General features: G+C 43.1%; 1 protein-coding gene across 3 annotated transcripts in view; it reads right to left on the bottom strand.

Annotated features, from left to right (window-relative positions):
* The window catches only part of RAPGEF5 (Rap guanine nucleotide exchange factor 5), a 241,355-nt gene that overhangs the window by 171,371 nt on the left and 54,909 nt on the right, over positions 1-15,075 (bottom strand). For all 3 annotated transcript variants that reach the window (XM_054020202.1, XM_054020200.1, XM_054020201.1), the window contains exon 6: positions 9,221-9,287. In XM_054020202.1, the coding sequence (XP_053876177.1) occupies positions 9,221-9,287 (67 nt within the window). The remainder of the gene's footprint in view (positions 1-9,220; positions 9,288-15,075) is intronic.

Here is a 15,075-nt window from a genome sequence, read left to right as displayed (position 1 = left end):
TTAACACAGAGAAGACTATTTCAAACTTTTGAAAAAGACGTAGAGGTGGTAGTGTTAGTCCAATAGATGAATAATTTTTAAAAATGCTCATAGTTCTGACTTTAAGTGCACAGTCTTTTTTTGTTTGAGATTCCCCAAGTCTGTCCTTCACTAAATCTCAAAGATCCCACATATATACCCAATATTTATTTTTAGTTCAATAGAAATGTATGTAGGCACTACCTTTTTAACTATGGCCACTTAGGCTCCTGCTCTTCCATGTAGCACCAAAAACTGTAGTCAGTGCAATAATGTAGTAACATGTTCAAAAGAACAGTCTTTTTAGACTGTTGTATTTGGGACATACAGGAGGATAAGTGAGCCTCTAATCTATTTTTTTTTTTAACCTCTGCAGTGTTTTCCAAGATAGGATATCATTTAGATAGCATGTTTGGTTTGTAGGGGCAAACTTGACACAAATTTTATATTCAATAGCTCAATTTCTTATGGTAATTTATAGGCACAGCTACTGCTTGAAACATGCATTTTACATTAAGTCCAGATTAGTCTCCCCAACAAGACATGCAAATACCAATTTTGCCTGAAGCTGTTTATGCAGAAGTAATATAATAGCTTGCCCATGTGTATTGGGTGAATGAATGTTATCCAGAGATTTCATTCAGTGAAATGGAGCACAGGAATTGGGTACCCATCAGAAATGTCAAACGCGTTTAAACTGAAATAGCATGTAAAATATGCCCAATGAGCATATAAAGTCTAAGGACTATGGTCCCAGTCCACTTGACTTCTGTGGAAACTGAAGGGCCTCAGCGCCTGGTAGAATCAAACCATTTATAAGACATAAAAACCTCAGTTGAGGCTAGAGAATTTTTTTTTTTAATCTAGATATGTACATTTTTTTCATGCAGCACTTCCGGGGGAGTTGCTGGCTTGCTTCTGCTCTTAATCCAGTAGAGAAGAGCAAGGTTTTGGTAATACCTTGTTTAGTGTCCATACAGCTAGTGGTATGCGTGTGCATGCATGTGTTTTTTGCATATTCTGAATTTTCAGTCCCTAAATTCAAACAAACTGCCTTGATGACACCTTGTCATTGTTGAGCATTTTGAAACATGAGCACTTATCACCCTTCCTCCTGAATCCCAAACCAGGTAACAGTGAAACCATTTTTAATGAATTTTAATTATTTTTAAGTGAAAATGTCACACTTAATATTTTGTTATGGAACATAATTGGCTAAGTGTGCATATGTTATGTCTGTATTAGTGGTATAACTTGTTAGTACGCTCCCTCCTTCCTTACCCTCCAACTCCCCCCAACCAAGGCATATGGCATATTCTTCTTGTATTCTCAGAGCATGCTAATTGTGGTATTAGAAGATTTAGCTAGCAAGAGCAGAACAAAAAAAAATGTGGCTATATGTTGCCACCAAACCAGTCTCCATAATGATGATGATATATGTAAGAGCAGAGAGGAGGAGTTTGGCCACTGCATATTGAAGCTGTGAAACTGACGCTACCATGCTTCTTTGCAACTGGACATGCCAATAATGCATGTGTAGCAGAGCACAACAGGGCCCCTTGGCTCCTGTCTCTGCTAGGTCCACAAAGTCACTCGGAGATCCTGGGGTTAGTATCCACGGGTGCAGTTTATTCACAAGCTTGTTCCCACCACCGTTTCACCATGTACAGTTGGCCCTTCACCGTCTGCAGGCAGGAGGGTGGGAAGAGCTATCTCCCTGCTTCCACTCCCGGCCTTTTCCCTTTCCTTCTGCTCTTCCCCGACTTCCTTCCCCTGAGGCTTTTATACAGCCCCAGACTAATTAGGCAGCAGCTGTCTCTGCTTCCCCAGTTAGGGCCAGGTTATCTCCAGCCAGCTCTAATTTATTCCCCAAATGGGAGCTGGTGTGACAGAAGGCTGAATCAGAACCCTTTGCCCAGCACCTTATGACAGCCTGGTATGGGTTACTACCTGAAATCCATAGAATCCATGCCAGGTAACACCTTAGGTCTGGTCTACACTACCGCTTAAGTCAAAGTCAAAAATCACCCCTGAGCGACATAACTTATATCGACCTAACAGTCTACACCATGCTATGTTGTTGGCGGCTGTCCCGCCAACTTACCTTACGCTTCTCAGGGAGGTGGAGTACTGAAGTCGATGAGAGCGCGCTCTCCCATCGATTCATCAAGTCTTCACCAGACCTGCTAAATCAACACCACTGCATTGATCGCAACTGCACCAATTTAGCAGGCAGTATAGACAAGCCCTTAGAGTGATTCATGAAGGATGAGTATGTCATACACCATGTTCCCGGAATATGGCCTGGTACAATGGGTGACATGTATATTCATAGATTCATAGATTCTAGGACTGGAAGGGACCTCGAGAGGTCATCGAGTCCAGTCCCCTGCCCGCATGGCAGGACCAAATACTGCCTAGACCATCCCTAGTAGACATTTATCTAACCTACCCTTAAATATCTCCAGAGACGGAGATTCCACAACCTCCCTAGGCAATTTGTTCCAGTGTTTAACCACCCTGACAGTTAGGAACTTTTTCCTAATGTCCAATCTAGACCTCCCTTGCTGCAGTTTAAACCCATTGTTTCTGGTTCTATCCTTAGAGGCTAAGGTGAACAAGTTCTCTCCCTCCTCCTTATGACACCCTTTTATATACCTGAAAACTGCTATCATGTCCCCTCTCAGTCTTCTCTTTTCCAAACTAAACAAACCCAATTCTTTCAGCCTTCCTTCATAGGTCATGTTCTCAAGACCTTTAATCATTCTTGTTGCTCTTCTTTGGACCCTTTCCAGTTTCTCCACATCTTTTTTAAAATGCGGCGCCCAGAACTGGACACAATACTCCAGCTGAGGCCTAACCAGAGCAGAGTAGAGCGGAAGAATGACTTCTCGTGTCTTGCTCACAACACACCTGTTAATGCATCCCAGAATCATGTTTGCTTTGTTTGCAACAGCATCACACTGTTGACTCATATTTAGCTTGTGGTCCACTATAACCCCTAGATCCCTTTCTGCCGTACTCCTTCCTAGACAGTCTTTTCCCATTCTGTATGTGTGAAATTGATTTTTCCTTCCTAAGTGGAGCACTTTGCATTTGTCTTTGTTAAACTTCATCCTGTTTAACTCAGACCATTTCTCCAATTTGTCCAGATCATTTTGAATTATGACCCTGTCCTCCAAAGTAGTTGCAATCCCTCCCAGTTTGGTATCATCCGCAAACTTAATAAGCGTACTTTCTATGCCAATATCTAAGTCGTTGATGAAGATATTGAACAGAGCCGGTCCCAAAACAGACCCCTGCGGTACCCCACTCGTTACGCCTTTCCAGCAGGATTGGGAACCATTAATAACAACTCTCTGAGTACGATTATCCAGCCAGTTATGCACCCACCTTATAGTAGCCCCATCTAATTTGTATTTGCCTAGTTTATCGATAAGAATATCATGCGAGACCGTATCAAATGCCTTACTAAAGTCTAGGTATACCACATCCACCGCTTCACCCTTATCCACAAGGCTCGTTATCCTATCAAAGAAAGCTATCAGATTGGTTTGACATGATTTGTTCTTCACAAATCCATGCTGGCTATTCCCTATCACCTTACCACCTTCCAAGTGTTGGCAGATGATTTCCTTAATTACTTGCTCCATTATCTTCCCTGGCACAGAAGTTAAACTAACTGGTCTGTAGTTACCTGGGTTGTTTTTAGTTCCCTTTTTATAGATGGGCACTATATTTGCCCTTTTCCAGTCTTCTGGAATCTCTCCCGTCTCCCATGACTTTCCAAAGATAATAGCTAGAGGCTCAGATACCTCCTCTATTAGCTCCTTGAGTATTCTAGGATGCATTTCATCAGGCCCGGGTGACTTGCAGGCATCTAACTTTTCTAAGTGATTTTTAACTTGTTCTTTTTTTATTTTATCCGCTAAACCTACCCCCTTCCCATTAGCATTCACTATGTTAGGCATTCCTTCAGACTTCTCGGTGAAGACCGAAACAAAGAAGTCATTAAGCATCTCTGCCATTTCCAAGTTTCCTGTTACTGTTTCTCCCTCTTCACTAAGCAGTGGGCCTACCCTGTCTTTGGTCTTCCTCTTGCTTCTAATGTATTGATAAAAAGTCTTCTTGTTTCCTTTTATTCCCGTAGCTAGTTTGAGCTCATTTTGTGCCTTTGCCTTTCTAATCTTGCCCCTGCATTCCTGTGTTGTTTGCCTATATTCATCCTTTGTAATCTGTCCTAGTTTCCATTTTTTATATGACTCCTTTTTATTTTTTAGATCGTGCAAGATCTCGTGGTTAAGCCAAGGTGGTCTTTTGCCACATTTTCTATCTTTCCTAACCAGCGGAATAGCTTGCTTTTGGGCCCTTAATAGTGTCCCTTTGAAAAACTGCCAACTCTCCTCAGTTGTTTTTCCCCTCAGTCTTGATTCCCATGGGACCTTACCTATCAGCTCTCTGAGCTTCCCAAAATCTGCCTTCCTGAAATCCATTGTCTCTATTTTGCTGTTCTCCCTTCTACCCTTCCTTAGAATTGCAAAGTCTATGATTTCATGATCACTTTCACCCAGGCTGCCTTCTACTTTCACATTCTCAACGAGTTCCTCCCTATTTGTTAAAATCAAGTCTAGAACAGCTTCCCCCCTAGTAGCTTTTTCAACCTTCTGAAATAAAAAGTTGTCTCCAATGCAGTCCAAGAATTTGTTGGATAGTCTGTTCCCCGCTGTGTTATTTTCCCAACATATATCCGGATAGTTGAAGTCCCCCATCACCACCAAGTCTTGGGCTTTGGATGATTTTGTTAGTTGCTTGAAAAAAGCCTCATCCACCTCTTCCACCTGGTTAGGTGGCCTGTAGTAGACGCCTAGCATGACATCTCCCTTGTTTTTTGCCCCTTTAAGCCTAACCCAGAGACTCTCAACACTTCCGTCTCCTATGTCCATCTCTACCTCTGTCCAAGTGTGTACATTTTTAATATATAAGGCAACACCTCCTCCCTTTTTCCCCTGTCTATCCTTCCTGAGCAAGCTGTACCCATCCACACCAACATTCCAATCATGTGTATTATCCCACCAAGTTTCAGTGATGCCAACAATGTCATAGTTGTATTTATTTATTAGCACTTCCAGTTCTTCCTGCTTATTCCCCATACTTCTCGCATTTGTATATAGGCATCTAAAATACTGGTTTGATCTTTCCTCCCAGTTTTTTCCTGACTCTCCTTTCTCTCTGCCAATATAGCCCACACTCCCTCTTGTTTCCGACTCATTTCCCCGGTCTCCATGTTCCCCACTTACCTGTGGGCTTTGCTCACCTGTCCCCGTCGAACCTAGTTTAAAGCCCTCCTCACTAGGTTAGCCAGTTTGAAACCACCCTCACATGAAGTATGGCCACAGTCATAGTGGCATCATTGGGATCATCCTGCAACCAGAGACTCAAGAATTGGGCTCTTAGCCTCCCCATATGCATCTGGCTGGTGGAAGACATCACAAATATAAACACCCAATAAGCCACAAATACAAGAGAACCACAAAGATGATATTAAGTTGAGAATTGCTGCAGATGCAAGGGAAAGAGAAGCCATTGGTAAGAAGCTAGAGCTGTGCATCTATTTCTTAGATACCACTAAGCACCCAGAGGCAAACAAAAAGTTTTCTTACTGAAAATAAGAAATAGTTGATGGACATCATTTATACAAAACTCATTCAAGACTAATGTGTGTCATTAGTGAAAGTTAAGCACAAGCTAATCATCCGAGGCAGAGACAACTCCCCAGTTGAAATAAACCAGGGTGATGTGGAGATCAGAGAAGATATGTCCACTTTGCATGAGGAAGCTGACAACATTGTACAACAAACAGTAGCGGATGCAAAAGAGAAACCAATGAGAACATCAGTATTACCAGATACGGTGTGTGTTTTTCCTTACTCTTGCACTATTATTTTTAGTGATCATGGAATCCCCAATCCAAGAGAGCTGTAACAGAGCAACACTGGAACATTGTACCAGGATTGTTAGCTGTCCATGTTCTCTCAGGCTGGGATACAGTAGCTTCCTATTTTGGCCTCAGCAAAGGCACTGTGTTGAAGTTTCTGCAAGCTGGATGCTCCCTATCTCTGCTGGATGATATCAATGCAACAATGCCGGATGCCATTGAACAGGCAACCAAATTCATGGCTGCATATTATAAACGATCAAATTGTGCCACCATGTCATTGGAAGCACAGCTCCTTACCACCAACTACTAAAGCACTTTATAGAAAATGTAAAATAGCACATCTTCAGGCATGGGTGTGGAAAAGTGCTTTGGATCTGGACGCACTACCAGGCTGCCACTAAATCCTGCCAGTTATTCCTCTGTAACATCTCCACAGTCTGTCTTCTCTCTATCCCTTTTGCAAAAACGTGGATCCATGCCTTAGTCATCCCCCATCTCAATTACTGAAATTTCCTCTTCTCACCTGTAAGGCTCTGCTCAGCTGTAGTCCTGCTGACATCTCCCCTATCTTTCTCACTTTAATTCTAACTCCTGTGGCCCCTCCACTTTTAGGTCACTTCCGCCGCTCCTGGCTCTGGCCACTCCCCATTTGGCCCCATCCTACCCCTGTTCTGCGGATATTCTTTGGAAGGGGGAGAAATGTCTCGTTCTCTGAATACACCAATGAGTGGAATAGAATGATGAAGGTATTCTGTTGGATATTTTAAAAATGAAATCTCATTGAAACACTAAACCAGATGAGCAAGGTTCATTAAGCTCTAGTTGGGGGAAAAACCTGCAGCAATAACAACCTTGGTAATAGGTCATAATATAAGCAAAGATCCAATAAAACCAACTGCCAGAAGATACAGTTTGAATGCGAGTCAGAAGCTGTTTTGCATACAGACTCTTTCTACATGAAAGAAATACCAAATATCACGGAGAGGGGAAAAATCACAGAAGAATGCATTCAGCAGTGCAACCCAAACGTACGGAAAAGCTCCATGGCAGGTTCAAACCAACCAAGTGCACTAGCAGGCAAGGAATTTGGGTGTTGGGCCAGGGAGGGGAAGAAGCAAGAGGCAACAACACTAATAAAACAGACCAGGAACCCAAAATGAAAACAGCACACAAACCACCATGTTCTAGGCAAGACACAAGAAATAAAAGCCAATCAGTTACAGCAGTAGCAGAAACAAAACTTCTCTTAGACCTAGTAAACTTCCAGAACAGACACCTCATTACTGTCAATGACATTAACAGGCATCCAGGCTCAAAACAACATGTAAGATACCACCAAAGAAGCAATTTTGTATTTAATCTCAGCAGGACATGAAATAATGATCTGTCGCTCATTCCTAATGGAGAAGTGAACTCAGACAAATCCTTATCCCCAGTTTGATCTGCTCAGTAGCACACCTGTTGGGGGTGTTTGCCTTTCCTCTGTCTGTTTTGGATCAGTCTGTGTGTGCTTGTGGTTTTGTTTGTTTGTTGTTTGTTTTTAAATGTACTGTGAGGGCAGAGGCTGATTTTGGGTAACTAAACGTTGATTTTGCCTAACTAAGAGTTAAAATAAAGAGCTCGTGAGTCAGCAGGAATGATAGCATTGCAATGTCCTACAGTTTTGTGGCAACTTGAGCTTCCTGCTGACTTTAAGGGTAGGATTTTCAAAAACTTCAGAAAGAGGGCTAGAAACCTCTCTCTCTTTTCAGTGAAGACTGAGAACCTGCTGTAATTACATGGCTCCAGCACCTAGGAGCCTGGGCTTGAGCCTAGGGTGCCTTATTCTGGCTCTAATCGTGAACCTTGAGAGTGTTATGGGAGTTTTTTGTTGTTGCTTTTTTAAGTCTCACTACCTCAGAATCCTTACGTCAAAACTCATGAAATTTCCCTTTTTCAAAATGTCCTCCATCTTCTATTTCTTTCAGCATGGCTGAAGCCAATATTCCCTCACTATACATGCAGACTTTGCATGTGGAAGACTGCTACCTTCCACTGTTTTCAATAATACTTGAGTCATGTTGCCTCAGGGAAGTGGCCATGTCTTGGACTCTATGGCTAGTGGGCTGGACAAGAAACTATGAGGAGACAAGGGAACATAAGAAGCAGGAGACAGCTTGAAGAGGAGCAGGGGAATGTTGAGTAGTTGTGCCAGGGAGTCTGGTGTCGTGCATGAAGAGACTGAATGAGGAGCAGGGGTTGTAGCAGGTGAATGGAAAAACTAAGATGCAGGCAGGGGAATGTGGGTTAATGCACTTTCTCCCATGCTGCCGGCTATACATGGCACTGAGTCCATGCCCCAGGCTGTCTAACATTATGATTTAAAAAGTGTGATGTTAATTTGAGGTATTTAGTTCAATCTAACCTTCCAAGTTCCTGGCTGCACCAGGAAAAAAAAAAAGTGTTTTACAAGACAGCTAAGACAAAATCCTAGCATAGACAGGGCAAGCTGTAATCTTACTCTGATGCAACTTTCTGAGGTCAACCCTGGGGGACAGCCAGTCTCACAGTAAGAGAAACATGGGGGGAGGGATAGCTCAGTGGTTTCAGCATTGGCCTGCTAAACCTAGGGTTGTGAGTTCAATCCTTGAAGGGGCCATTTAGGGATCTGGGGCAAAAATCTGTCTAAGGATTGGTCCTGCTCTGAGCAGGGCGTTGGAGTAGATTACCTCCTGAGGTCCCTTCCAACCCTGATATTCTATGATCTGGCCAAATCCTTCTCTTTTACACTTAGATCAATTTAACGTAGCAGTTTAGACAAGACTTAAGTTACGCTACTTTAGTTAAATGAATAACGTAAATGAAGTCAACGTAGCTAGATCCACTTACCATGGTGTCTACACCTCACTGTGTCAACAGAGACACTTTCCCGCTGACTTACCTTACTTGTCGCAAGGAGGTGGAGTACAGAAATTGACAAGAGAGCACTCTCCCATTGATTTAGCCCACCTTCACCAGACCCGCAAAAATCGATGCTGCTGCATTGATTGCAGTAGAGCCATAGTGAACATATGCCCTTAGTGTAAGCGAGAAAACAATTGCTCTGAATAGTGAAGCTAACACAAAAATACCATCTCCTCCTGCCCATGACTTCCTTCCAGATACAAAATTGTAATTTCCATTATGGCTATTTGTCTCACTCAGACACAGTTTTCATTTGAAAGGAACCACAACTTGACAATATTTCAAATGGGATCAGTACAAACTTTGATGTGATAATCTTACCGCAGATGTGAGGCGAGCAAGAATTTCAGCATTGGTCTCTGCTGTGTCTTCTATTTTTTGACCAGGCCTTAAAAATAAAAATAAATAAAGTTATCCTTATTTTGTGATTTTCTTTGGTGATCTCTTCATCCCTGGAAAGCAAGGTGGCAAAGGATCACAACATGTCACTGAAATAAAAAGGGCTTTTTTGAATTTTTGCATCAAAATGAAGATCAGAAGTCATGTAAAAATGTTGAAAGACTGCTCTTCAGATAAAAAAAAAAAAAAAAAAAAGAGAAGAGTTATATCCTAGCCAAGTGGAAAAGGAGGACTTCCTTATCTCAGTTGAGCATTCAAATGTGTATTTTGATCCACTACACGTGTATTCCATCATCATTTTCTACATAGGAAGGACTGTTGGAGTATTCCAGCTGTCGAACAATATGCTTTGTTAAAAATGTGAAGCTCTGTCTTTTCTAGAGCTGTGGGTTCACAAATATAAAGACAGAGGATTCCAGAAATCATTGACACATAAAGCACTGATATTTAATGCAAGCATGAAAGCTAAAAGAATAATTGTTAGACACTCCAAGTCAGCAGTGAATGGGAATGGCATTCAGATTGCAGTGATTTAACAAGTATGGAAGAGATTACGTTACAGTAACTCAGATGATAAACATGGCTAGATAGTGGGCAGTGGAAAAGAGAAGAGAGTGTACAGCTCCTTTCCCTAGTCCGTAGGGCCCTATGCAGAGGCCAGCCATAATCCAAAGGTCCAGTATTAGGCAAAACTTCCACATTTCCCAAAGGGTGCAGTGAAAAGTGAAGGGCAGGGCTATACCCTTGGTTTTTCCATTAATATTTTACTCCTCTCTACACTCCTTTTTCAATCTCTCCAGAGTTGCTTTTCATTTTGCCTGGCCTATCAGTTCTCTAAAGTACTCACCCTTAACTACATTTTCACTCTTTTAACTAGAATTTTTTCTCCTCTTTTTCTTCATTTTCGTACCCAAATCCAATAAAGTTAATTTAAACTTTCAAATACACAATGTTCTAACTGGTTAAAATTAGCCCCCTCCCCCCCCCCAAAAAAAAGCTGGCTTGTTCTTAGTTCATTTATACATTTTTAATGAGTGCCAGGTTTGTGTCATTGTACACTGTATTAGATTCTATTGTACAATAGCATACGTGTAGTTATATTATTCGTTTGCAGGAATGTTTGCATTCTTCTAGTTCCAAAAATAACTGCTAAACCAAAACACACAAACAGATTTGTTTGGTAAACACAGAAATGTATTTACTCTGCCCACACATTTAATTGCTTTTCCTTTTAAGCAGAAGGGTTACTGTGTGCCAGCTGAAGGTCCAAATAATTGTACTTTTCTTTTATACTATGCAAGGTCTCTCACAGAAACATCTATTGAACCTCATAGAAGCCTTACTGGAAACTGAAAAAGATAGAAATCAGTCTGGTAGGATTATTCACACAGGAATAAAAAACCCTTAAGTTATTTATTTTCCATTCTCTTTAACAGAAGCATGGTGTGCCTGTAAACTACCGCAGCTGGTGTAATAAACACAGATCCCAGGTATTACTGGAATATTTTGTCTTAGGGTAAATAATTTAATTGCTCTTATGCTTTGATGTGTTTAAGGAAGCTACGTGTCTAGTATATGCAAATGGCACATTGTAGTTGATGCGTCTAGTGTCAGAATATTTTTCTGTAATTAAAACATTTTATGTTTTCTTACAAATGAATTTCTTTTGAGGCAAGCATGTGCAAACTAAAATGGTAATCTACATTTGAAATCACAATTTTTAAAATGGCCCCGAAAGCTGCCATTCCAAGTCCAACAAAAACATTACTTAAATTTTCTACAAGTATTACAGCCAGAATGGAAGAACAAATTTGAAATGGAGTCAAAATGCGATGTTTTTAAATACAGAACACTTCTGAGAGACAGCGTTCCCCTAAATACTGGACCTATCTGAAGTATGACTCCAAGAGGAGGATTTTTTCTAGAAGTGATGCCAAAACATGGCAGCCTCAACCACTAGATATGGCTGTATATATAATTAACAAACCAAAAGTATCAAGGAGTACCAGCTATTTCCATTTTAGTCCATCTCTTCTTTAAAACAATACCCCAAAGGTATACCTGTGAATCATTCCTCACACTTGTGAATCATTAATAACTAATGGATAAATTAAATAAAAGATTTTCCCAGCTTTCCAAGCTTAAAATGATTTCATACTGTTCTGTATTTGGAAAGCAATCAGAAATATGGTTCTTTCTTTCTGCGAGCAGCGGCAGCAAACAGGGCGGCTAACAGGGGAGTTTGAGAGGGAGTTCTCATTGGAGGAGAAGGTACCTGTATTTGCATCTGTATTTGCATCTGTCCTGGGTGTTCGTGGGTGTTCTTGTGTGTTTGTTTGTAGGGGCCGGCAGGGGCTGGGTGCTGGGACGGACGCCGAGCCCTGAGCAGGGGGCGGGGCTTGGCTGATCAAGGGGCCCATAAAAGCGGCCGCCCAGCCAGGCAGCGGTACAGCTGCGAGCAGCGGCAGCAAACAGGGCGGCTAACAGGGGAGTTTGAGAGGGAGTGCGCAGGGGGAGGTCAAGGGGGAGGCAGGAGGGCGGGGTGCGCTGTGTGCTCTGTGTCCCCAGGCGCTGTGGGCAGAGACCGCAGCAGCCATGAGCCAAGCAGCAGCAGCAGACAGAATGCAGTTGGCTGCATGCGGAAGCTGTGGTATGTATATAGTCCTAGCAGGAGACCCGGAACAAAGGTATGTGTGTATGAAGTGTCGCCTTATAGTGTTACTGGAGGAAAAGATTAAGGGGCTGGAGATGCAGGTAGTGACCCTGGTGGAGTTTAGGCGGGGGTTTGAGCAGCTGATGGAGGATGGGCAAGGCGGGGCTGAAGGGGAAGGCTCTAGGGTGCAGGAGGAGGCAGTAGTAGATGACAGCGAGAGGGGAATGGAAGGAGGAGATCCAGGGAAGTGGAATCATGTGACTGTGAGAAGTAAGCCAAGGAAAAGGAGGGCCAGTGAGGGGGGAATAGAACTCAGGAATAGGTTTGAGTGTTTGGAGAACGAGGTAGAGGGGCAGCAGGTGGTGACTGAAGGTGGGAGGGTGAGGAAGAAGAGAAGAGCTGCTAGTCCGAGAGAGAGGGGGGAGGAGTTGATGGAGACAGCACCAATTATGGGCCACCAGAGGATACAGGAAGGCATAAGGGGGAGCATAAGGGAAGATAGGAGCAGACACAGGTCAGGACTAGAGGGATCGGAGACTAGATTACTAGATCGCACTGTTGCCAGGGGACGGCAGGTGTATGTAATTGGAGACTCTTTACTGAGGAGACTGGACAGGCCTGTAACCAGGGCGGACCCGGAGAACAGAAGGGTGTGCTGTCTACCGGGTGCAAAGATACGCGATGTGGACCTGCGGTTGAAAAGGATCCTAAAAGGAGCAGGTAAGAACCCCTTGATAATCCTTCATGTAGGAATGAATGACACGGCTAGGTTCTCGTTAGAGAGAGTCAAGGGAGATTATGCCAGGCTGGGGAAGACTCTCAAGGAGATAGAGGCTCAGGTTATCTTTAGTGGGATTCTGCCTGTTCCGAGGGAAGGGCAGCAAAGGGCTGATAGGATTTTGAGGATAAATAGTTGGCTAAGGGAGTGGTGCTATAAGGAGGGCTTTGGGATGTATGGCCACTGGGAGGCTTTCGGGGACAGACACCTGTTCTCGCGGGATGGGCTTCACCTGAGTAGGGAAGGAAATAGACTTCTGGGAGGGAGGCTGGCTCATCTTATCAAAAGAGCTTTAAACTAGGAAGTTTGGGGAGATGGTTGGGAGATGCACAGTTAATCTCCACGCCAGTTTCCGGTATTGGAAAGCTGAGTGTAATAAGAGGAGACATAGCCGGGGAGATGCGATTGGACATAGGAGGGACAGGGGGGACGAACACAAAGAGGCCCGCAACATACAGTGCTAGTAATGGGAGACAGGCTAAACGACATACATTAGGCTGTTTGTACACCAATGCGAGAAGCCTAGGTAATAAAATGGAGGAATTGGAGCTCTTGGTCCGAGAATTGAAACCGGATATCGTAGGAATAACTGAAACGTGGTGGAATGGCGGTCACGACTGGAACGCAGGTATGGAGGGGTATGCGCTGTTTAGGAAAGACCGGGATAAAGGTAAAGGTGGGGGGGTGGCATTGTATGTCAATAGTGAAATAAGCTGTAAAGAAATAATAGTGGATGGAATAGATAATACAGAGTCCGTCTGGGCGATACTCAAGCTGGGTAAAAGTACTACTAGAGCCTCTCTGGGGATAGTGCTTGGGGTGTGCTATAGACCGCCGGGATCGACCCAGGATATGGATAAGGAATTGTTTAATGTATTAAGGGAGGTAAATACTAATAGAAACTGTGTAATTATGGGGGACTTTAACTTCCCGGATATAGACTGGGGAACAAACACTAGTAGCAATAACAGGGCTCAGATGTTCCTAGATGTGCTTGCGGATCAATTCCTTTATCAAGTGGTAGCTGAGCCGACGAGGGGGGAGGCCATTTTAGATTTGATTCTGGTAAGTAGTGAGGACCTTGTTGAGGAAGTGGTAGTGTGGGACAACATGGGCTCCAGTGATCATGAGCTAATTCGCTTTAAACTAAATGGAAAGAGTACCAGAATTAAGTCAAAGACTAGGGTTTATAATTTTAAAAAGGCCAATTTTAACAAATTAAGGGGACTGGTAAGGGAAGTGGATTGGGCAAACGTATTAAGGGACCTAAAGGCAGAAGAAGCCTGGGATTACTTTAAGTTAAAGATGCAAGAGCTGTCAGAGGCCTGTATCCCCAAAAAGGGAAAAAGATTACTAAGCAAGAGACTTAGACCGAGCTGGATGAGCGACCGGCTGAAAGGGGCGATTAGGAAAAAACAGAAAGCGTACAAAGAGTGGAAGAGGGGAGGGATCAGTAAGGAAACTTACCTTAGCGAAGTCAGAGAATGTAGAGATAGAGTGAGAAAGGCCAAAGGCCAGGAAGAGTTGGACTTAGCGAGGGGAATTAAAAGTAATAGTAAGAGGTTTTACAGCCATATAAATAGGAAGAAAGCAAAGAAAGAAGTGGGACCGCTGAAGACTATAGCCGGAGAGGAGATTAAAGATAATCTAGGCATGGCGCAATATCTCAATGAATATTTTGCATCGGTGTTTAATGAGGCCAATGAAGGTATTAGGGATACTAGCACCGATACAGAGGGGCATACGGGATGGGGGATTACCGCATCCGAGGTAGAAACAAAACTAGAACGCCTTAATGGGACTAAGTCGGGTGGACCGGACGATCTTCATCCGAGAATATTGAAGGAATTGGCGCGGGAAATAGCAGGCCCATTAGCGACTATATTTAATGAATCTGTAAACTCGGGGGTAGTCCCGTTAGACTGGAGAATAGCCAATGTGGTTCCTATTTTCAAGAAAGGGAAAAAAAGTGACCCGGGTAACTATAGGCCTGTTAGTTTAACATCAGTAGTGTGCAAGGTGCTGGAGAAGATTCTGAAAGAGAAACTAGTTGAGGACCTTGAAGTTAATGGCAAATGCGATAAATTACAGCATGGTTTTACGAAGGGCAGATCGTGCCAAACGAATCTGATCTCCTTCTTTGAGAAAGTAACGGACTTATTAGATAAGGGAAATGCGGTGGACCTAATATACCTGGATTTCAGTAAAGCGTTTGATACAGTACCCCATGAGGAACTATTGGTTAAAATGAAAAACATGGGGATCGATATGAAAATCCAGAGGTGGATAGGGAATTGGTTAATGGGGAGAATGCAGCGGGTCGTATTAAAGGGTGAATTGTCGGGT

Source organism: Malaclemys terrapin, chromosome 2, assembly GCF_027887155.1.
Source record: "Malaclemys terrapin pileata isolate rMalTer1 chromosome 2, rMalTer1.hap1, whole genome shotgun sequence".
Classification (NCBI taxonomy): domain Eukaryota; kingdom Metazoa; phylum Chordata; order Testudines; family Emydidae; genus Malaclemys; species Malaclemys terrapin.
The sequence above is the reverse complement of the archived record's forward strand: the minus strand, read 5'-3'. Positions and strand labels throughout refer to the sequence as shown.